This window comes from Xiphophorus maculatus, chromosome 7 (genome assembly GCF_002775205.1).
Source record: "Xiphophorus maculatus strain JP 163 A chromosome 7, X_maculatus-5.0-male, whole genome shotgun sequence".
In the NCBI taxonomy this organism is placed as follows: domain Eukaryota; kingdom Metazoa; phylum Chordata; class Actinopteri; order Cyprinodontiformes; family Poeciliidae; genus Xiphophorus; species Xiphophorus maculatus.
Genome location: NC_036449.1, coordinates 30872954 through 30895704, shown reverse-complemented (window position 1 = coordinate 30895704; position 22751 = coordinate 30872954). Strand labels below are relative to the sequence as shown.

At 45.8% G+C, this 22751-nt stretch overlaps 2 protein-coding genes across 3 annotated transcripts; one reads left to right on the top strand and one right to left on the bottom strand.

The window, feature by feature from the left end:
- Window positions 1–3563: 3563 nt before the first annotated feature.
- On the bottom strand, window positions 3564–11936 carry slc35f5 (solute carrier family 35 member F5). The gene is made up of 15 exons (XM_023336723.1): window positions 11778–11936; window positions 10875–11016; window positions 10635–10784; window positions 10406–10468; window positions 10228–10309; window positions 8940–9130; window positions 8149–8230; window positions 7974–8061; window positions 7823–7887; window positions 7645–7749; window positions 5988–6147; window positions 5831–5921; window positions 5611–5765; window positions 4690–4764; window positions 3564–4536 (listed from the first exon to the last, which is right to left on the bottom strand). The coding sequence occupies exons 2-14, from the start codon at window positions 11007–11009 to the stop codon at window positions 4704–4706; spliced, it is 1428 nt and encodes a 475-aa protein (XP_023192491.1). The 5' UTR covers window positions 11010–11016; window positions 11778–11936; the 3' UTR covers window positions 3564–4536; window positions 4690–4703.
- Window positions 11937–12579: 643 nt separating this feature from the next.
- On the top strand, window positions 12580–22573 carry sympk (symplekin). Of its 2 annotated transcripts, none has more exons than XM_023336705.1 (27): window positions 12580–12806; window positions 13069–13191; window positions 13867–13932; window positions 14045–14098; window positions 14712–14785; window positions 14865–14991; window positions 15076–15325; window positions 15395–15565; window positions 15705–15944; window positions 16010–16161; window positions 16234–16384; window positions 17004–17220; window positions 17289–17439; window positions 17980–18215; window positions 18475–18556; window positions 18631–18744; window positions 19023–19170; window positions 19250–19410; window positions 19814–19922; window positions 20006–20106; window positions 20183–20273; window positions 20756–20857; window positions 21370–21557; window positions 21627–21803; window positions 21875–21958; window positions 22024–22185; window positions 22295–22573. In XM_023336705.1, exons 2-27 carry the CDS (start codon window positions 13129–13131, stop codon window positions 22505–22507), a joined length of 3684 nt encoding a protein of 1227 aa, XP_023192473.1. In that variant the 5' UTR covers window positions 12580–12806; window positions 13069–13128; the 3' UTR covers window positions 22508–22573. The 2 variants fall into 2 exon arrangements, with proteins under 2 accessions (XP_023192473.1, XP_005812285.1); XM_005812228.3 differs by having other exon boundaries at window positions 12582–12806; window positions 22334–22573.
- The last annotated feature ends 178 nt before the right edge of the window (window positions 22574–22751 follow it).

The following is a 22751-nucleotide window of genomic DNA, read 5'->3' as shown; positions in this document are numbered from 1 at the left end:
AACATGTGAGAGAAGTTGTCTTAGAGCCTGGAGACCGAGTGCTAGTTCGCAACCTTGGAGAAAAGGGCGGACCTGGAAAGCTCAGGTCATACTGGGAGCAGACTGTGTACATTGTCAAAGAACAGATTAATGACAGCCCCATCTACAAAGTATATCCTGAGAACAATGCCCAGAAAACCAGGGTTCTCCACAGAAATCTCCTACACCTGGTTAATATGAGACAACCAGACGTAAAGCTGAGGGTCGTCATGAGACAAGCTGATTCCATGGTTCCTGATGAATCCACCCACCAAGCAACAACATGTAAACATTAAACAGTAGAGGACCTAAAATAGAGCCTTGGGGGACGCCATAGTTAGCAACATGGATCTGTGTCGTATGTATCCATATTAGCAGTTGCAATAATTAGCTTAATTTATTTATCTGCATCTTATACATTCAAACACTTAAACAACATCCTGACAAACAGATACGTTACAGAATTTTAATTTTGAGGAAGATTCAAGTTTTTCTGAAGTAGAAACGCAGAAGTATTCATTTCAAAATACTAAATATTTAGTTTGAATCTGTGACATTTACATGTTAGCAAACTATTTAGCATGCTAACTAAATATTTAGTTAGCAGCTATTTATATTTAGTCTGAAGTTAATATTTAGTTTAGAAACTAAACATTTAGTTTGAAAGTGTGACAGTTGCATGAAAGCTAACTATTTAGCTTGCTAACGCAATATTTTTATTCGCAAGGCCAGATTTACTATGTTAGCTAAACCGTTCAACTGAGTGATTTTATGTATTTTGTTGTTTCTCCAATTTTTCACAAACCTTTACCTTTAGCTCCATCTGTGGTGTGAACAGATACTCACATGTTTCAACGGAAAAAACTGAATTAGCTTGTTAAAATATGTTTTGTTAGCGATCCTAAATGGATAAATGTCTGACTAAAACTCTTATTTCTGACAACCAATGAGCATAAGTTTATTTAGCACTGATAAAAATGTAAAAGTATTTTAGTAGGCGCTTCCAGGAAGACCAAGGGGTAAGCTAAAGTTAGCTCCTGTTAGCATTCATAAAGCTACCAGGACGTCTTCCTAACGTTGATTTACAAGCCTTGGTCTGTTTGAAATATTATTTATTCTTTACGTCAGTCAAGTTAAAATACAGTTTGGTTTTAAAGTTTAATAAACATGAAACATTAAAGTTCAGCCTGTAGTCATATTCAATGAATTATAATATTACTAAATGTGGATTAATTCCAGTAAATCCAACACTAATAAATATTTATTTTACACAGACTCATGTTTTTATGCTTTTTAGTTATGATGTTTTTCTGCTTACAGTTAATAAGAACACTAATATTCAAACACTAATACTCATGAACGTTCAGCTGAAGTTTGAGTCATAAAATCAGTTTTCCATAATAACTGGGACTAAAACAAACTGGCTCTAAGCCGACTCAAGCCTCCATCGCTGGGTGATATTACTCAAAGGTCAAAGGTGACTGTGCTTTCCTAGCAGTGAGCTATGACATATTTAGTGAATTTGTCATCTCATGAGGTGAGGAAGTGTTTGTACGTTGCTGATAATGAGATTCCAGAAAAGGGAAGACAAATATTAGAGTGGATGTCAGTTTGGTGATAAAGAACAGAGGGGTGTTCAGCCAGCAGGAACTGGGCCGACAGGAAGCAGAAAACCAGTTTATATTAAATCCTTCCAACAGACTCGCGTCCATCCTGAAGAAATGCGTCTCACTGAGTTTAACCCAGGCTTTCTCAGACAGCGGCGCCCCCTACCGGTACTGCATGCAAACTACCGTTTTGACGTTAGCTTACCATAGCATTATGTTTAAAAATAATAAGGGGCGCGTGCCGTGGTGGCGTAGCGGTTAGCGCGACCCGCATTTGGAGGCCTTCAGTCCTCGACGCGGCCGTCGCGGGTTCGACTCCCGGACCCGGCGATATTTGCCGCGTGTCTTCCCCGTTTCCTGTCAGCCTCATATAAGGGACACTAGAGCCACAAAAGACCCCCTGGAGGGGTAAAAACAAATAATAATAAGGGAAGCTTCAGATCGGAACACAAAATAAAAGATGAATAAAACATTAATGTCTGCAGGAATATTTTCCAGCTTCTCAGGTTACAAAACGTTTGTTTTCTACATACATCTATGTTTTTTTTTTTATTTTCTCCGAAGAGTTTTTTGCGGCTCGTATTTTTTCTACAGTAGGCAGTGTTAAGGAAGAATAATTTAATATGAACTTTGGACAAAACGTTTGGCTCCTTCTTCCTTAAATTCCCGGGTCCTCTTAACGGGCGGCGCTGCAGAGAAAGTGAAACAACAACAGAGCGCGTTGATGTCACAGATCACAGAGTTTAATCCCATACAAAGCAACGCATGAATCAATTAACAAAGCTGCAGAGGTACAGAGATATGCATTGATTTCCCCATACAGACAAAGACAGAGAAGACAGATCAACAAAACGAAGACAAAAACAGACAAAAAAAAGGGCAAAGACGCGTCTTTGGAGAGAGCCCATGCAAAAAGCAAAAAATAGTGGCCGCTCTCTGGATTTTTAGCGCTGACACGAAATTTTATACTGAGTGGGTGTTTCTTCAATTTAATATATTCAATTAAGGCGTTCCGTTCTTCGACCAATTAGAAACTCCCGTAGGGACTCAGAGAAACTTAAGAACCTCCCTGATTTACGGCAAAGATTGGAGGGCCGTCTGGTTTTTGTCTAAGCAAAAGGGCGGACCACTTAGTGCTAATCCCTGTCTGGTACGGGCGGATCCCTGGCGCCGAAAGGTCCTGAGATGAGATTTCGCAGATACCTCTGAAGTCTCTTCCCCCAAACTCCCGTACTTCTGCCCCATTGGAATGCTAATTTTATGGCTCTGTGTGACAGCGGGAGGCCCCTGCTTGTCTGAATGCCTGCTCATTCGGCCCCATCCCGCATCTCAGACAAAACCTGTTCCAAATAAGAGTATTGAATATAACTTTTATACATGCTGTAAGATTAACTGTATTAAGCACTAAACATAATCATTTTTTCTCAACAGCAGACAGGAAGGAGGGTGAGGAGAGGGGGGAAGACATGCGGTAAAGGTCGTCGGGACCGGGAGTCGAACCCGCGACGTCCGCGTCGAGGACTAAGGCCTTCACACGTGGGGCGTGCTGTGGTGGCGCAGCGGGTAAACTAAACATCCATAGTTTACCGTCATCTCTGATCGGAGGTCCGGAGCTGAATGACGTTCCTTCGGGAGGAGTTAATAGCTTGTTGCGCCCAGACCAGGCGAGACAAACACAAATATACTTTATGAAATAAATATTTAGTTCCAAATTGAGACGTTTGTAAACTGACATGGTGAAAATATGACTCCCCATTTTCAGGCTAAATAACCCAAAAAATAACCCAAACAGCATCCTGAAGTTTAATCAGGAACTGTGTGACTGCTCCCCCTAGAGGCCGGGAGGAAGAGACATCCGGGATAACCAAGAAGTGACCTAAGAATCAGCCTGTGATTGGTTGAGACACGTTTATAAAACAAAACACACCTCACTCTGAATTTTAGAAAGATATGTTTTAATAGTTCACTGAAGTATGAAAACAGTTTTGAAAAATAAAAGAATTATTCATGAGTTGGTTGATAAAGGGGCAATTATTATTATTAATAATATAACGTTTTAAGCCTTTTTTTATTTAGATTGTACAACATTCTCAAAACAAGACAGAGAACCTGAGAACGAAAAAACCAACCCATGATTTCACAAGCACCATTATAAAAGATAAACATTAATGTTCTTTAAAATCTTCTCAGCTGAAATCACCACAGAAGAAAAAAAAAAACAGAGAAAGTGCAACGAACAAAAACCAACCAAGAAGCAAAAACATTGCACATTTAACCGGACGAACCGAGAAGAGTCGGCTTTTCTCCTGCTGAGGAAGAGTTCACAGGAAGGAACGATGAAGAAGAAGAAGTGCTTTGTTTGAGGACAGAAATCCCAGCAGACAGGAAGCGCCGGCTGCGTTTTCAGCTTCGCTCAGTAGAAATCTGTAGTGACTGATAAATAAACGTGTTTCTTCACCTGAAACGGGTTTCTGCTCCCATCTCCATTAAACGGAGGAAACTCAGAGCAATCTGAATCATTTCATTTCCTCTGAGGTTAAAGGTGAATCCATCCAGGAGAAATTAGTGTTCTGGTCCAGAGTGACGCGGCGGTTCCCCATCACGTTTAGTTCTTTAGTGGTTCTGAGCTTCAGTTTGTTCTCAGGTCCAGATCAGCTGTTCTGGTTTCATTCGCCTCAAATGAAGCAATAAAGTTGAATTTAACTGGATGTTTGATTTTAAACTGATTTCTGAAAACAGCAGCACTAAGTAGAGCTGACTCAGCAGAACGACGATCCGACCCCGAACCGGTTCTACAAAACCAGAACTGACACAAAGAACCAAAAGTAAAAGATCAGGCTGGCTGGATGGATGAGAGGCACAGGTTCAACGCCCAGGAAGCTTCTGGCCTGTTGGCTCAGCGGCTCCACGGCTGCAAGAGAAGAAAAACTCATCATAGATCCGTTCATCATAGATCCGTTCATCAGGAACGTTTCACTCTCTAACTCAACATGTCACCTTATTAATCCTGAAATGGAAATATTAACTGCTGATGATTAATAAACGTGAAGTTTAGAAATCTCACCTTGAGATGGACGGTCACTCATCAGGGGAAACCGAGTGCAGAGGAATAAGGCTTTCAGTCTGTTCATCTGACAGTCTGAGGAGGAAGAGGCACATCATCATCATCATCATGGCTAACAGCCTTTTGATCCTCATAAATATATTAACCACTGATTTGTCTCCATATTTGGTTTTTTTACACATAAAAGTCTGCAGCTCCTTTAATGCGCTTTTATTAACTTTGAAATGACTCGTTCATTTCTCCAACAATGGAGGCCGACTCTCCAGCCAGCTTCAGCGCTTTCAGCGGCTGCTGCGTCAGTTACCATGGTAACGGCGTCTAAAATCGAGGAGAGAAAACGCGATTCATCCTTTCATCTGGAAAACGTCCAGAGGAAGAGCGACCACAGGACGAAGGTCTGAGCCAATCAGCTTCCGTTATTACAGTGATGATGTCAGAACGTCATCGCAGCGTCTGCTACTCAACCAGGAAGTCAGTTAAAAAACAGTTAAAGAACTTATGTGACCAGAACCCGGTACCGACCAGAACCTGCAGATGTTCTCCATCAGATCCACATCTGAACTCGTCTAACTTTCTTCTCCTACTGCTTTCAACTGTTAACTTTTTATTTTCTCTGGCATTCTGTCAGTTTTATAAAATGCATGAGTTGCACCTCCACGGTGTTTGCACAGCTGAATGGTTGCCATGGATTTCTACAACATGATGGGAAGATCAAAAAAGTCCATTTTAAATAGTACTGCTGCTTTAATGGGAGTTGTTCCTCTCTACTGGCGCCCCGGCTGGTCAGCAGGAGTTAGTCCCTCCATGACGCATTCTGAGTTCAGAATCTTCTTAATTCATCGTCTAAGTTTGTGTTTTTTCAGCTTTTCCAGAGAAATTATTGGCAGATTGAAATATTTTGACTTTGAGCGGTTGCCGTACCTCTGCGCTCGGTGCTTCCTGAACATAAAGGTGTAGAGGCGGCGCAGCGCCAGCAGCACCGGGTCCCAGTTGTTGTAGTGGCAGAGCAACGCGGCAATGAAGAAGGAGAGGAAGACGGGGATGGCTCCGGCAAAGAACAGCCAGGAGAACCGGACCTGCAGAGGAACCAGAGTTAGCCAGAGCATGGAGAGGAGTCAGGGGTCAGAGGTCAGGGGTCAACCTTCTGCAGGCAGATGTCTGCCAGGATGGAGAGCGGGATGGTGAGGCTGAGAGCCAGAGTCCCGATCAGAGACGACGTCAGGAAACAGCCCCTGCAGAGGAAAACACGTCACTCATCCCGACCCGGTCCGAACGCACTCTGACCTCTGACCTCTCACCAGAGCCACAGGAACTCAGACAAGACGGTTCCGATCAGGCCGTTGATCAGGATGTAGGTCCAGACCAGCTGGCTGGGGAGCTCAAAGGCCTCGAAGCCGGAGAAATGGAGCAGCAGGAAACCGGGCCAGAGCAGCAGCAGGTTGAAGAGGCCCACGAATCCTGAAACACAGAATATATATTTCAGGAAATTTTCAGGGAATTTCTTTTGTTCACCAGAAAATACAAAATTTATTTTAAAATCAGTTCATTACTCAACAAAATCTGCTTCCTGGTATTAAATGGCATTATTATGTATTTTATAGGCACATAGTGAGATTTTATAGCACAATCAAGTAACTATCTGAAGTTGTTATGAAATTGCTATATGTATCTAATATGAGTTAAAAGAAATTTGACTTTGTAATTTAACGCTGTGAAATTGGGCCTCTGTCTCTTTAAGAGGCTCCTGCTCTTTCTTAAGCTCCGCCTTCAAGTTTCTGGCATTAAATTTTTTATTCATATTTTTTTAATGTTGCAAACTGGGTGCTTTACTTTTAATAAGGCAAAAGTGCAAAACAAATCTCAGTTTTGGATTCACAATAATTGACATCCATTTCCAGTAATAAAAATTTTGACTTTGTTTAATTATTAAAATATTATGTCTTGATTATTGTTGAGTTATTAGAATTATTTTCTTTTTTTAATTAAATATTTCATTTTGGTTCCCAAGTCCTGAATCCGTTGCTGTTAATTTAATTTTAATGAGTAAAAGTAATTTGTAAGAGTTGGGCCCCAAACTGTCAGTAGCCCAGGGCCCAGTTCTTCCTACATCCAGTCCTGGATTTAAAAACCCCTTTCAAGCAGGGGAGCCCAAAGTGGGTCCTGGAGGGCCGGATCCTGCATGGTTTAGTTCTGTCCCTGGTACCAACAACCTTTCCACAGGTCAAAGTTCTTCTTAGGCCTCTAATGAGCCATGATTGGATCCAGGTGCGTTAAACCAGGTAGAGACTAGAACCTGCAGGATGCCGGGCCTCAGGGACCCACTTTGGGCCCCCCTTGCTTTAAAGGATTTTCTTTAGGCTTTGTTGTTTCTTTAAGCTAATTCCCGAAGAGCTGCTAACCTAGCGTACCGTAGCTGTAGGGCCAGGCAATAAAACAATAACATTATACATCGCCATGATCAATATCAATACATCTGATTCATTCAGTTCAATATATAGAGCTCCAATCCAGAACCGCACAGCATTCTGGGAAATGTAGGCACACAAAAGACTTTAGCCACTAAGCTAGCTGGGTGGCATCAACTAACTCACTCGCTCTTTGGCTACCTAGCAACAACCGGCTGGGTAACAAACAGTTTCAATTCCCCCCAACTTCAGTTGCCTAGCAACGATCTGTATAGTAACTTAAAGTTTTAGCATTGTGACTGAAAACTGCTTAAAAATAAAAAACGAGGTGGAGAGAAAACAGGAAACCAGTGTGGCAGAATTTTACATATTTATAACAAAAAACTATGAAATGATATGAAATGCTTATACATTTTCAGCCATTTTGTCCAGTCCTAATATATGAGCTGAAGGAAGATGAGTGGACTTCATGTGTTAAAACCTGACATCAGTGATAAAAGTTCAGTGGAAGAAAAAGCATTTAGAAGGGTTAAATAAAGAAGCGACGTACCAAAGAACATGGGGATGTCGAGCTTATCCTCGCGGTCCACTCTCCTCTTGATGAGGACGATGTAAACGGCGTACAGCATGGCCCCCGCCAACGACCACAGAGAGCCTGCAGGACGCTAACGGTTAGCCACAGCTAGCTAAATGCTTCCACCAACGGAGGACAGTAGATCTGACGTTACCTACGACTCCTTTCTCATCAGGGCTGTCCATGCTGGACAGACTCACCAGAGCGACTCCTCCCATGCTGAAGCACAGGAAAACCAACAGTAACAACATTTATCTTTAAAACAACTCTTAGCTAGCACCTGGAAAGCTAAAGCACTGGCTCACCTGAGAGCCACAGCCAACAGTTTGGACAACGTGAACCGGTCGCTGCTGTTACTGGGGAAGATGGCTGCCAAGACGAGCGTAAAGAGGCCTGAAGAGGGAAATGACATCACAGAAGGTTTCAGTCAACGTAACTCAGCTAAACTTGAGTCTCAGACGTAGAGGAGGAGAGAACGACCTGAGGTGGAGGACAGGATGTTGACGATGGCCACCTGTGTGTCAGACAGAGCTTCCTGGTAGGAAAGGTTAGCCAGGAACCACTGGAGGTCAGAGGAGGAAGGGACCAGTTAAAGACGAAACCTGTTGATCTTTAACTGGTCCAGATGAACAGATGAAAATATAGTCCAGTTTAGAAAATAACCTTTAAGCCAGTCAGTTAGTGTAGCTAACTAAAAAGCTAGCAGTGCTAAACATAAAGGGCTTAACCACTGTTGAGACACTTATCAAGGACGCACACAGTTTGTTACACACATGGAATTCTTCACTTTCACACAAAGGCCTTTGTAGAAATAGCAACTTAGCTGACGTACGACATCAGGCAACCACTGGGCGTGTTTTTAGATATAACCAGTGATCCTTCCGTTTTTGATCAGATGCTGTGTAAATTTGGTCATATTCATTTTACAACAAATTAGCCTGTAAGGGTAAGCGTCTCTTTCTTTTCTAGCGCTAAAAAAGAATAAAAAAAGTAAACTCTGGTTATTCTGTGTTGGCTGATTTCCTGTTTGTGCGCTCACACTTATTTGGTCCGTCGAGTTTAAATCACAACAGCACTCTAGCGCTACATTGGTATTTAGCAGAAGCTAAAGCTAAATTGCTTAAATTCATCCGTAATACCCAGTTTGTTCATTTTGTTTCCTCAATAAAGTTTCTTGTGCCCTAAATGTTTTAAAGTTATCAGAATATTAAAGCTCTGAACATTAAAGGCGAGCAGTTAGCTCCTCTGTGTGGAGGACCAGTTTTCCTCACCACAAAGCAGAAGAAGAAGCTGATTTTAGCCACATCGGTGATGGTTAGCTTCCCCACTGTGCGCAGCAGGGCCTCGTGGTCCTTGGCGGCCGGGTAGGACATACGGGACAGTTTGGCCTCCAGAGCCTGGGTGGACGGCAGCTGACGCACCTCCATGATGTTGCTGAAACGAACTCGCTGCTTTTTGGAGGCTGAGGCATCGGAACGGGGGGGGGGGGGGGGGGGCAAACAGGATTCACTTAAACACCTCCAAACAGGAAATACATACAATCTAGATCAGTGGTTCTCAAACTTTTTTCAGTGATGTACCCCCTTAAGAATATATTTTTAGTCAAGTACCCCCTGACACGGGCAAAACATTTTTGGAATTAAAAAGAGGTACAGTGCTGTAAAATCACTGTCTGATTTATTAAAGCCAAACAACTTCTATCAGTGAACCTGACAAATACATCCATATTGCAAACATTACATGGTTAAACAAAAAAGAAAAACAGAAGACGGTGACCACCAGGAAGGTATAAAACCAGTCAAACCGTTTTATTTTAAAGGATATTGAAACTAAATACTGAATATAAAATTCAGTGCATGAACACACATTTATATTTTATCGAACTTTTTACAAATTAATTTTTCCCAAGACTTATTATGAGGAGCCTACTGATTTTTTAAAGATATTTTGAAAAGCTTCACGTACCCCCAGGGGTACACGTACCCCCATTTGAGAACCACTGATCTAGATGACTTAAGTCTGTGGTTTATGGGTCAGAACTAGGAGCTTCACTGATGCTAACAGGCTACACAGACCTGCAGACGTTAACATCAGGAGCTATGTTAGCATCAGAGGCTACATTAGCATCAGAGGTTATGTTAGCATCAGATGCTATGTTAGCACCTGCTTGTCATCTGAGATGTTGGGAACAATACTTTCTCTGGTTGTTTTAATTTTACTTTTAACTTTTTGTTTAGTTTTAAAAATGTTATCATGATTTTACTTATTTATTCATTTTAGTTAATTTTCAAAATATTATATATGTATAATTTTATATATTCTGTACTATATACTATATCATATATTTTATTTTTCTACATTTATTCCTAAAATTATTTTACATTTTCTATTATCTTGGGAATGATCTTAATCTCTGGAGAATGTAGGATCCAGCTGACCTTTGACCCTTCCCAGGTTGACGGTCATTGCTGGTGTTTTTCCAGCCTGCTGTTGGTTCATGTCTGTAATCAGTAATGAGGTTTGAGTTTCATTTAGAGCTGAAATCAGATTTAAACTCACCGGCTCCACAGTCTGCAGGTAAACAGTCGTACGGATCGGCTGCTGCGTCCTGGAACTTCATCGGGACGTACAGCGGCTCACTCTGCACAAACCGGACAAAGAAGAAACTCTTTACCAGCAACAGACAGACGGAGCGCGGCTGTTACCCTGACAGACGCTGCAGGGGGTCAGGACGCACCAAACAGTTGTTCACAGCGCTGTCAGTGGTGCAGGGAGCGAAGTAGGCCTCAGCGTCAGCAAACTGCAGTAGAAATGACAGAAAATCATTTCCTGACTCAACAAAAACGTTAAATAGATCAAAGTATTCAGGAGAAATAACAGAAAACATGATAGGAAGCAGCTTTCAGGATCACGTCGTATCAATAAAATCCTAAATATTTGCAGCCTAACACAGTAGAGCGACTTACGAAGGCAGACTGGCGGCGCTTCAGGGCGCCACTGCACTGCTGCCTCCAGGGGCGCCACAGCAGGAAGCCCAACAGGTAGAGAACAAACATGGAGGTCTTGGTGAAGGTGCTGAAGAACGGCTTGTTGTAGTCCTGCCGCTTGAAGATGTACTGGAGAGAAGGTCAGCAGAGAAACGCTCAGGGTGCTGGTTACTGGTACTGTAGTGGTTTCCAGTCTGTCTTTAAATGAAAGCTGGTTACCGTGGTGAGCTCAGACGAGGCCACCCAGATGACGTCCACCAACAACAAGATCACCACCCCCAGGGCCATGCGCCGCCGCTGGGCCGCCGTGCTGCCCTGAGAGCTCATCCGGTTCATGACGAACACCCAATCCATCAGGACGCTGCACACAAACAGACTGCCAATCAGGACGCTGCACACACCCAGACAGCCAATCAGGACGCTGCACACAAACACACATCCAATCAGGACACTTCATGCACCCAAACAGCCAATCAGAAAGCCTCTCCCGATCTATTTTATTGAGACTTTTCCGTTAAGTGGGTTGAAGTTTTCGTGAATCCTTCAAAAAAAAAAATCTTAAAAGTGTGACAAGTCAGACCCGAAGAATCCATCTCCTCTGCAGGTTGTAGATCTTGACGAGATGGTCCATCTAGTCTCTAGGTGGTCCGTCTCGAGTCCAGGTGGTGGACTGATCAGAGCTTTGGTAGTTGTTGTAGACGCTAACCAAGTTTAAACGGAACCAGAACCTCCCTGACCTGCTGCTGGTTGGTTTCTAAAGAACCTCTTGTCCCAGAACCAGAACATCTTCAGTTGGACTCGGATTCATGTAAACCCAGCTGGACTCTGGTACTGACCGGTTTAGCTATGGAACCAGCTGGGTTGCAGTGGACTAAACGGGACTGAATTCAAATGCGTAGCACAGTTTTCATGTTTATTTGTAATAATAAAGGTAAAAACCAATTCACCGTTCTTCTGTTATCCGCAATAAACAACATTAAGGTCGATAAGAGGCATAAATACTCACAAAACGTCTGATGTTCAGGTTTAGGTCGCAGTTTAGCCAAATGGTTATCAAGCTAAGCGCTAACAAGCTCGACTAAAGTATCAGACTAAAAATGCGATAAAATCTATTTTTCTTACCTGAATGTTTAACCTCGTCATTTAATTTGACACATTATCTAACTGTCATTTCACTCCGTGCAGCAAAATGACCTATATCACTGGTTTTACTGGGAAACTGGAGACACTTCACTGGTTGTAAACATTAGCATTTCCTCCTCTCTTCGTAATTGACTAGCAGTGTCACTGGCGGCGCAAAGCCTTCTGGGAAGTGTATTCCTACAATGTGACGTTACGAAAACTAGAAACTAGAACAGGTTTCTTAACATTAAGATTTTTATTTATAGATAAAATTGTCTCAATATTTATATAGTATGTGTTCAAAGTTACATATTTTATTAAACTGCGACATTAAACATCCAAATATTATCTTATTGTTTATTTTCTTCTCAATTTCATGTTTTGTTTTGTTTAAAGCTGTAATAATTACATGAGATCTTACGCCGACCTGTGAATTTATAAACTGTAAAAAATGCCAGTAAATTCATATTTATAATTTATTATCTCTAACCTGTTTGAGTTAAAGAACTCAAAATATGTCTCCTTTAAGCGCAGTTTTATAACAGAGGATAATGTATTCAATCGAATTCATGACATAAAGAAAATAAAATGTAGAAGATGTTTTGCTGAACTGCTACGTTTCTTAATCTGAAAGAAAATAAAACTAAGACAGGATGGACTTTGGAAATATTGGAAACTGAAAGAAATAATGATAACATTTATTTAATTAGGAAATATTGTTCACTTAACTTTATGACACACAACTAAAAAACAGTATGTATTGGATCAAAGATAATGACATCCTCATACAGTCATACATGATACCAATACATGCCGATCCGCCTTCTGTACACTAGGTGGTGCTGTTGCACAAACGCACTGATTCAGAAATGACACCGGAAAAAGAAGAAGAAGAAGAATGTCTTCTTGCCTTCCGCGCTAACAGTGTTTTGTTGTAATAAATAAATGAATTAAATATTCTGGAAAGAAACTATTTTCCTGCCGGCCAGTTATAACTACGCACTTTAACCAGAGGACAGAATTAAAGCGGTATGTTGTTGTATTTCAAATGTTTTAATTAAGTTTAAACGGGGCAAGTTAGCATCATGGTTAGCATAGCGGCTAAGATAATTGTGGTACTTTCTAATTAAAATTCGTTTTTAACCTTTGTGATTATTTTATTTGTTCATATTCATAACGTAAATATCAGCCACTTTATTATTAGTGACTCGGTTCGTGTTTCGGTGTGAAGAATTTGGACTCCAGACAGTTTTCTGGTTAACTTCCATTGAACCGGTTCCATGTTTTCCAGAATTTTCCAGGATTTTTCCAGACCATGCCGTCCTCACTGTGATCGACTAACAGCAGCATCATGGAGCGTCCTTCAAAGGACGGGGAGCCTCCTGCTGTCATCGACGTCACCACCAGCGAGAAGGTGATAATTATGAATAATTCTGGCTCAGATCAATAAAAGGATTCAGACTGAGAGAAACTGATCAACTACTTCTATCTGTTTCAAAACTTCTGATCCCAAAGAAACATAAAATGTAAATTAAAGGTTCTTCAGAGAGTTGTAGATTTTACATGAAGGACCTCCTGTAGCAGTCTGCGTTCCAGCGGTAATGAAGCGGATGCTCAGGGTTGGCCATCATTTTCCTGATTTTATGAAGAATCATTCTTTGCACCTGTACACATTTAGATCAGGTTGTCAAGAAATATGGACTGTCACCATAGCAACCATCTCCTGTCATGGCGATAAGGTCGGAGCTCCATCATCTGCATGTAGCTTCTCTGCTTTGAGTAAAGGAGGCAGCTGAGTTGGTTCTTCTGATGCAGACGCTTCCTTTTAGAAATTCTCTGTGATCCTGGAGAGATGATGGATCCTTTCTTTCCTGGAATATCCTGGAATATCTTGGATTTCAGGATTTCGTCCGGGTTTCCTTCAGCGTTGAAGGAAAGAAGAAAGACATTAAATAGATATTTATGGAGCAGCAGTTTCTGCTGCAGAAATAATTTTGTGTAAAATGAAGCTGCTGCTGTTGTTTTAACTGAAACATTTCTCAGTTTTTTCCTTTAGAAACCAGAAAATGTTTGGTTTTTTATCCTTCAGGTGGTGGAGCTGCTGAACCAGGCGGCTCTGATCCCCGCGGATGAAAAGCTCACTGTTCTCAAACAGGTTTGTTTGTTTTCTCTGCAGTAAAATCCATTATTCTGTGTGTTTTCGAGGGGGCGCCCCCTGCTGGCAGGTTGTGCTGCAGTAGCTCTGATTCTCAGTTCGTCTCCTTCAGGTTCAGGAACTCATCATCAACAAGGATCCGTCTCTTCTGGACAACTTCCTGGATGTAAGTAAAAAAAACAGAGTTATGGAAAAATGAATAAAAGTAAAACTGGATGAAGACTTTTACACCTAGAATAAAAACAATGTTCTGTCATTAACCTCATAATAAATAACTCGATTCTTCAGTTTTAATGATCTATTTACAGCAATCTTCACATTTACTGCCCCCTGCTGGTCGAAATGTGTAAAACGTTAGAAAATAAATGAATCTTATTGACAGATGGATGTTTTGACATTTTGCATTTTAACTATTTATTTAATAAACGATCTATGCATTTAGTTAAGCATTTATTGTTCACACGTTACATGAAGTGATTTAATGATGTAAATGATTCTCCATTTAAAAAAAATTCAAATTCAGCTTTAGTTTTGTTTTTATTAAAGGGATTGTTGATGATTTTATTATATTCTTCTCCCATTGATAAATATTTTTATATTTATTAAAATATAAATAAATATATTTATTCATAAATATATTTATTGTATATTTATAATAATATATATATGATGAACTTGATGAAGCTGCCATTCAGTCAGAGTTTATTTTGATCAGCCTCGTTTGCTGATTCATCATATTTCAGTGTTTTAATCTGATTTTAAATGTTTCTGTTGCTCAGGAGATCATCGCCTTCCAGACGGACCGGTCCATGGAAGTCAGGAAGTTTGTGATCGGGTTCATCGAGGAAGCCTGGTGAGCTGCCAGAACTCTGCCGGTTCTGGTTCTGATTTCCCTCCTGAACCTCACTTCCTGTCGTTTCTGACCCGTTCAGCAAACGGGACAACGAGCTTCTGCTGCGGCTCATCGCCAACCTGAACCTGCTGCTGAAGGACGACAGCGTCAACGTGGTGAAGAAGGCCATCCTGTCCCTGACGCAGCTCTACAAGGTCGCCCTGCAGGTAGGAGGAGCGGGCCGACCGGACCGGAACCCAGCAGAGAGAACCCGACCTTTTACCTGATCCGGTTCCGGTTCTTTCTGTCAGTGGCTGGTCCGGTCCCGGTCGGTGTCGGAGATGCAGGAGGCCTGCTGGGACTTGGTGTCCCAGATGACCGGAGACGTTCTGAGCATGCTCGACTCGGAGAACGACGGCGTCCGGACGCACGCCATCAAGTTCACCGAGTCGCTGATCGTCACGCTGTCGCCGCGGACGCCCGAGTCCGACGTCCCCAAGAGACAGGAAGGAGACATCAGCCTGGACAAGATTCCCAGGGACCACCCCTATATCCGCTACGGTACGGCCCGGGGTCAGAGGTCAGAGGAGGCATGGCGGTGGCGGCGCTAACTGTGTCTCTGGTCTGCAGACGCTCTGTGTGACGAGGGGAAGGCGGCGCTGGACAAGCTGCTGAAGTTCATGGTTCACCCGGCCATTTCCAGCATCAACCTGACAACCGCGCTCGGCTCCCTAGCAACCATCGCTAGGCAACGGCCCATGTTCATGTCCGAGGTTGTGCAGGCCTACGAGACGCTGCACGGTGAGGGTCAGAGGTCACAGAGGCAGAAAATCTACTGATGGACGGATGGATGTTTGGTTGGATGAACAAATGGAGGGATGACAGTTTGATGAACAGACTAATTGATTAAACTGATTACTTGATAATTACCCCCCCACAGCCAACCTGCCCCCCACCTTGGCCAAGTCCCAGGTGAGCAGCGTGAGGAAGAACCTGAAGCTGCACCTGGTGTCGGTTCTGAAGCATCCGTGCAGCCTGGAGTTCCAGGTCCAGATCGGCACGCTGCTGCTGGACCTGGGCATGCCGCAGAGCGAGATCAGTCGCAACACGCCGCTGCCGCGCGAGCAGAGGAAGCGCCCGCGCTACGAGCCCGCCGCCGAGGGCAAGAAGGTCAAGATGGGTGAGTGACCCCCCTTGCCCGGCTCCGCCCATCCGCCCGCGGTCTAAAAGTCCTGTTGCCCTCAGAGCCAGCGCTCATCGAAGATGACGAGGACAAAGAGGAGCCGGTGCCGCTCGCCGCCCCGAAGCCGGCGGCCGCCCCGACTCCGCAGTCGGCCATCGACCTGACAGCCGAGTTCCTGCGACCCCTGCTGACCTCAGAGAACGTTGCCAACCTGGTGAGGCGCCGCCACTTCCTGTTTGTCTGCGTCGCCCCGGACCCGTTCCGCTGACGTCCGTCTGTCTGCCAGGTTCTCATCAGCATGGTGTACCTGCCGGACGTCATGCCGGCGTCCTTCCAGGCCACCTACACACCTGTGGAGTCGGCCGGAACCGACGCCCAGATCAAACACCTGGCCCGGCTGATGGCGACCCAGATGACAGCGGCCGGGATCGGACCAGGTCAGCGCCGCTAACGGCCGCAGGGCTAGCTTTGCTAGCATCTGGAAGCTAGCTGGCTTAGCATGAGGAGCTGTAGTAGCTTGTGGCTAGCTGCATTTGCATGAGGAGCTGTACTAGCTTGTGGCTAGCTGCATTAGCATGAGGAGCTGTACTAGCTTGTGGCTAGTTGCATTAGCATGAGGAGCTGTTCTAGCTTGTGGCTAGCTGCATTAGCATGAGGAGCTGTTCTAGCTTGTGGCTAGCTGCATTTGCATGAGGAGCTGTACTAGCTTGTGGCTAGCTGCATTTGCATGAGGAGCTGTACTAGCTTGTGGCTAGCTGCATTTGCATGAGGAACTGTACTAGCTTGTGGCTAGCTGCATTAGCATGAGGAGATGTTCAAGCTTGTGGCTAGCTGCATTAGCATGAGGAGCTGTACTAGCTTGTGGCTAGCTGCATTACTGCATTAGCATGAGGAGCTGTACTAGCTTGTGGCTAGCTGCATTAACATGAGAAGCTGGATGCTTCAGAGTTTCTGTGGATAAAGAGTCTGAGCAGCTTTAGCAGCATGTTGGTGACTGACCAATCAGAAGCCCAGGCAGCTGTGACATCACAGTGATGCGGCCGTGTTTCCTGTCAGGTCTGGAGCAGTGCAAGGCGCGGGAGGACGAGTCGGGGAAGGAGGAGCCGGCGGAGGACGAGTCGGGAGGGAAGGACGTCCTGATCAGGCGGTCGCTGTCCTCCATGGTGGGCCAGGCCATCTCCGTGGTGGGCGGCTACAGCGAGAAGCCGCCCGCTCCCGAGGCGCCCGCCGTCAAGAGGCTTCCTGAGCCCATCCTGCCCTCCGTCCAGACCAAGTGAGCCCGCCGGAACCAAAACCGTCCCGGTGGTCTGTAAGCCGCCCTGACGCTGTGCTCCTCTGCAGGATGGCGGGTGCCGGCGGCAGGAAGAAGGTGTTCCGCCTGGCGGACGTGGTTCAGCCGCTGTCCGACTCGCAGATCGGATCGCTGTCCTCCAGAGCCGTGAAGCGCATCCTGCACTCGGAGAAGGCGGTCACCCAGAGCGGCATGTCCCACGTAAGAGCCGAGGGCGGTCCGGTCCAGTCCGGTCAGGTCCATCTGGAAAAATGGTTTTAGGTCTGGATGATCAGAGATGAACAGAAACAGGAAGTTTACTCTGAATTTCTAGATATTAATAACAATAATCTGTTTTTTAAGTGTTGAATAGTTGACACTAAAATTTAACTGTTTTTCTTCCTGCCTCTTGTTCCACTAAGTACCGACATGTATTTAGCAGAAGCTAATGCTAACCTGCTTGTTTTGAAGCCTGGCCAGTTAAGCTCCGCCCCCTCCACTTACTCTGCATTGAACCGCCGTCACTGATGATGACAAAAAATTAAAACAAAAGTAAAAAATACCTGAAATGGACAAAAAGTATTTTTATGCTTGAATAAATGTTCTCTGGAGTTAAAGCATCTCCAGTATTAGGTTTTCGTTGCTTGTGCAGTTTCTGATTGGCTGGTTGCCTCGTGATTGACGAATACTCGTCTGTGATTGGCTGGGTAAGTCCCACGTTTCCATGGATATGTAACTATGATGATGATGATGATGCTGCAGGTCAGGGTGAAGCTGCTGTCCCGGTTGGTGACCCAGTTCGAGGGCGTGATGAAGGAGGACGTCCTGGACTACGTCCTGGAGGACATGCGTTGCCGTAGCGACCTGGCCTTCTCTCTGCTGTACCAGGAGTACAACAGCTACCTGAGCCAGCTGCCGGCCGGCCTGCTGGACGGATACGACCACTGCCTCTACACGCTGCTGTCCGGGCTGCAGGAGAAACCCGAGCAGAGGGACGGGTCAGTGGGGCGGCCGCCATGATGTCCACTCTCTCCACTCTGTCCCTCCAATATGTCCTACTCCCTACCCATTTCCTACCTCATTTCCTTATTTGTGTCGATCCGGTTCCGGGTTTTCCCAGTCACCAGTTTCTGTGGAAATATTGAACATAAATTCAAAGATTAATTATTTTTGGCTTAATCTGAATTTCTGGGAAAGTCTGGAAGAACCTGGAATGTCCGTAGCAACCGGATCAGTCTGACCCGTTTCCTGTTCCAGGCTCTTCACCAAGCTGGTTCTGGAGGCTCCCATCATCACCGAGTCGGCGCTGGATGTGATCCGCCGCTACTGTGAGGACGAGGTAACCGAGTCGCACCGTCCCCTGCCTCTGGCTGCCCCGCTGAGCTGTCTGCTGACCTCTGACCTCTGTTTCAGTCCCGGGTTTATCTGGGCATGACGACGCTGAAGGAGCTGATCGTCAAGAGGCCGTCCAGGCAGTTCCAGTACCTCCATGTTCTGCTGGACCTCAGCTCCCACGAAAAAGAGAAGGTCTGGTTCTGCTGACTGGGCTGGGTTGGGCCGGACTGGTCCCACTGGTTTATACTGGTTTCATCAAATCCATCCGTCCTGATTTTATACATGAAAATGGACCAAATATCAACAGATCAATCTGAATCTGAACTAAAGCTAAAGCTCTGATAAATCTTGTCCTCTCGATCTGGTCAGCTGCTTGTTTTTAGCTAAAGCTCTGATAAGCATAAATCAGATGCTAGTGCTAAAGCTAATGCTAGCGCTAATGCTAAGATAGAGCTGTCGGTGTGCTGCAGGTCCGCAGCACAGCTCTGGCCTTCCTGAAGCGGATGTATGAGAAGGATCACCTGAGGGACTACATCGAGAAGTTTGCCCTGAACTACCTGCAGCTCCTGGTTCACCCGAACCCGCCCTCGCTGCTGTTCGGCGCCGACAAGGACACGGGTCAGCGTCCCTCACCGACCCGTCACAGCGCAGGAAGTGGCTACGTTTGCAGAGGGACTAATGTCTGATGTCCCTGCAGAGGTTGCTGCTCCGTGGACGGAGGAGACGGTGAGACAGTGTCTCTTCCTCTACCTGTCCCTCCTTCCTCTGAACCACCGGCTGGTCCATGAGCTGGCGTCTGTCTACACCGAGGCCATCGCCGACATCAAGCGCAGCGTGCTGCGCGCCATCGAGCAGCCGGTGAGTCCGTCCTCGTGTCTCCTCTAGGAGACGTTTGACCAGACATTACGGGGTGTATGTATACTTATGACCCCGTGTGGATCAGCAGAGTCAGCCGGTCTGGATCTGCAATCCACTTGTACGCTTCTGATTTTATTTTGTTATGTAACAGCTAAGGAAATTAGTGCTTTAGAATGAATTCAGGGGAAGCTAGCAAGCTAAGCGCTAATGGAGGTGTTCCTGTATAAAATGAGCGATTTCTGTGTCTAATGAAGACAAGGAATGATGTTTGTACCATTCCTCTTACCTGTGAGCCTGCAGCACATGTTCTCTGTTCTGGACCTGAGACATTAGCAGTTAGAATGACTCTGCAGATCTATAGATCTATAGCTCATCCTGACTGTTTGGGTTTTTGTCCTTGCAGATCCGCGGGATGGGGATGAACTCTCCAGAGCTGCTTCTTCTGGTTGAAAACTGTCCTAAAGGGGCAGAGACTCTGGTCACTCGCTGTCTGCACATTCTGACCGATAAAGGTGGAAAGATCTGAACCCAGACAGAAACATGAAGGTCCAGATGGGACCGGTCCGGTTCTGATGCATGTCGTTCCTCCTCCCAGTGCCTCCGTCGCCAGAGCTGGTGGAGCGGGTCCGGGACCTCTACCACAAGCGTGTTCCGGACGTCCGCTTCCTGATCCCGGTCATCAACGGCCTGGAGAAGGTAGAGTTGCCGAGGGAACGGGTCGGTCTGGCGCCGCTCGGCTGGCGTTTCGCTGACGGTTCTGTTTCCTCCTCAGAATGAAGTCATCCAGGCTCTGCCGAAGCTCATCAAGCTCAACCCGATCGTCGTGAAGGAAGTCTTCAACCGACTGCTGGGAACTCAGCACAGTACGGCTCTGCTTCCCCACCGGGGGGCACCGCTTCCCCCGCGCTACTGCTAGGCCTCAGATGTTCTGTAACAGCTGGGGGTGTAAAATATCCGGTTCTGGTGGTTTGGTACCAAACGAACACAGCAGGATGTTTGCGTGGGAACCGCATAGCGTAGTGAATGGTTCTGTAGGGAAACGTTTAGACGTGACGCCACAGAGGACTCTCAGGTTTTACAGCATCTGGAAACATTAGTTTTAGTCAAACCAGGAACAACGTTACTGGTTCTGGAGTCCGGATCCAGCGACCCGGTGTGTCCGATCAGCTGATGAGATTTTCTCAGCATGTTGGTGCAGCTGGATCACCAGGCGGCTTAAACATGTTTTACTATCAAACCAAAGCAAAAGGAAATAAAAACCTGTTTATGACAGCGAAGCGGGTTAGCAGTTAGCCGTTAGCTAACAGGTTCTGTTTCTGCCAGTGAATTCAGTTTCTGTTGGCAGGTGAGGGAAGCTCTTCGGTTTCTCCGCTGACTCCAGGAGATCTGCTCATCGCCTTGCACAACATTGACTCAACAAAGTGCGACATGAAATCCATCATCAAAGGTCAGAGTTCAAACACCGAGCTGCTGCGGGGTTCCAGTAACACCCTGATGTGTCAGGAAGCGTGAGAACAAACCAAGCAGCAGAAATATCAAGTTTAACTGAATCGTTTACAGCTGTGATGTTTACATCTAAACGCCCAGAAATAAGAAAACGGCTCCTAAAGTAACAAAACTAAGATTTATTTAAGAGGACAAACTTTATTAGATTTATTAGGTATTATTTTAAACGAGCTGTCCAACATGGTATTTAGCAGAAGCTAACACCATGGCGCTACACCGACACAGTGTTTAGTGGAAAGTAATGCTAAAGGTTAAATTCAGCCATGTTAATTAACGCCTGTGATGTCACTGACTCGTGTTACATCGCCCTCTAGAGGGCCAGATCTGTTGCAGTCTTCATCCTCACCACTAGATGTCAGTGTTCCTATAAAGTTTTTGTATTTTCAGGATGTTTTTGGTGATTAAATATGTCTGATCTCCTGTGTGGTTAATTTGTGTCCTTTGGACCGACAGCCACCAACCTGTGCTTCGGGGAGAAGAACGTCTACACGTCGGAGGTTCTGGCGGTGGTGATGCAGCAGCTGATGGAGCAGAACCCGCTGCCCATGCTGCTGATGCGCACTGTCATCCAGTCCCTCACTATGTACCCGCGCCTGGGCGGCTTCGTCATGAACATCCTGTCCCGCCTCATCGTCAAGCAGGTGAGCCGCCGCCGCTGCCGGGTCAGTCGACTCCATCGGGTCAGCGCCTGACCTCCACCCGTCCTCCAGGTGTGGAAGTACCCCAAGGTGTGGGAGGGCTTCGTGAAGTGCTGCCAGCGGACCAAGCCGCAGTCCTACAGCGTTCTGCTGCAGCTGCCGCCGCTGCAGCTGGCCAGCGTGTTCGAGCGCTGCCCGGAGATGAGGGCGCCGCTGCTGCAGCACGTCCTTTCCTTCACGCCGCATCAGGTCAGAACTCTTCTCGCTTCCTGCCCGCCGTGCTGCGCCACGCTCCTGACCGTCCCCCTTCCTGCCCACAGCAAGCTCACATCCCGAACTCCGTCATGGCGGTGCTGGAGGCCCACAAGAAGCTTGACCCGGTGCCAGCGGAGCCGGTTCTGGAGGTCAGTGCCGTTCCTCCCTCTGGGTCCGGCCGGCTTCAGGGTCTCACTGTCCTCTGATGTTCCAGGAGGAACTGGCAGAACCAACTGTCGCACAGCAACCAGGACCCGGACCAGAACCAGGACCGGCACTACAGCAGGAAACAGTTCTGCTGAGGGACGAAGAGGAACCGATGGAACAGGAAGAGGCGGAGCCACCGACACCTGAGACGACCGACCCGATTCACCAGGTGAGCCAACTTCCTGTTCCGACGGGTCGCCACGACCTGACTCGGGTCCGAAAAACCAAACAAATGGACTGACTTGAGTCCCAGTGGTTCTGGTTCTGACCCGAAACAGGAACCTGGTCAGTTAAAGTCTGGAGGAACTTTCCTGCAGGAAGAAGAGCCGAAAGCCGCAGAGGAACCAGAACCAGAACCGGGCCAGGAGCCATTGGAGGAACCGATGGAGGAGCCTGAAGCCGAGCCATCGGATCAGCCGGAACCGCTCACGGCTCCAGAACTGGAGGCGGCACCGCCTGCAGCTGAAAGCGGGTCGGAGGACCCAGAGTAGACCGACAGTTCTGCTGCTGTAACCCGGTTTACCCCGACTGGGTCAATAAATGTTAGTTTGTCAGAACTTATGTTTCGTCCTTCCTGTCGGGTCAGAGGTCCAACTTGAACGATTCTGGTCGGAGAAGACGAGGATCAGAATTTATTTCATGAACAACTTCATGCATCGGTCCAGAGTAGAAACAGAATGTACTCAAGTAAAAGTCCAGTTACTTTAATATTAAGTTATCAGGGTAAAACTCTTA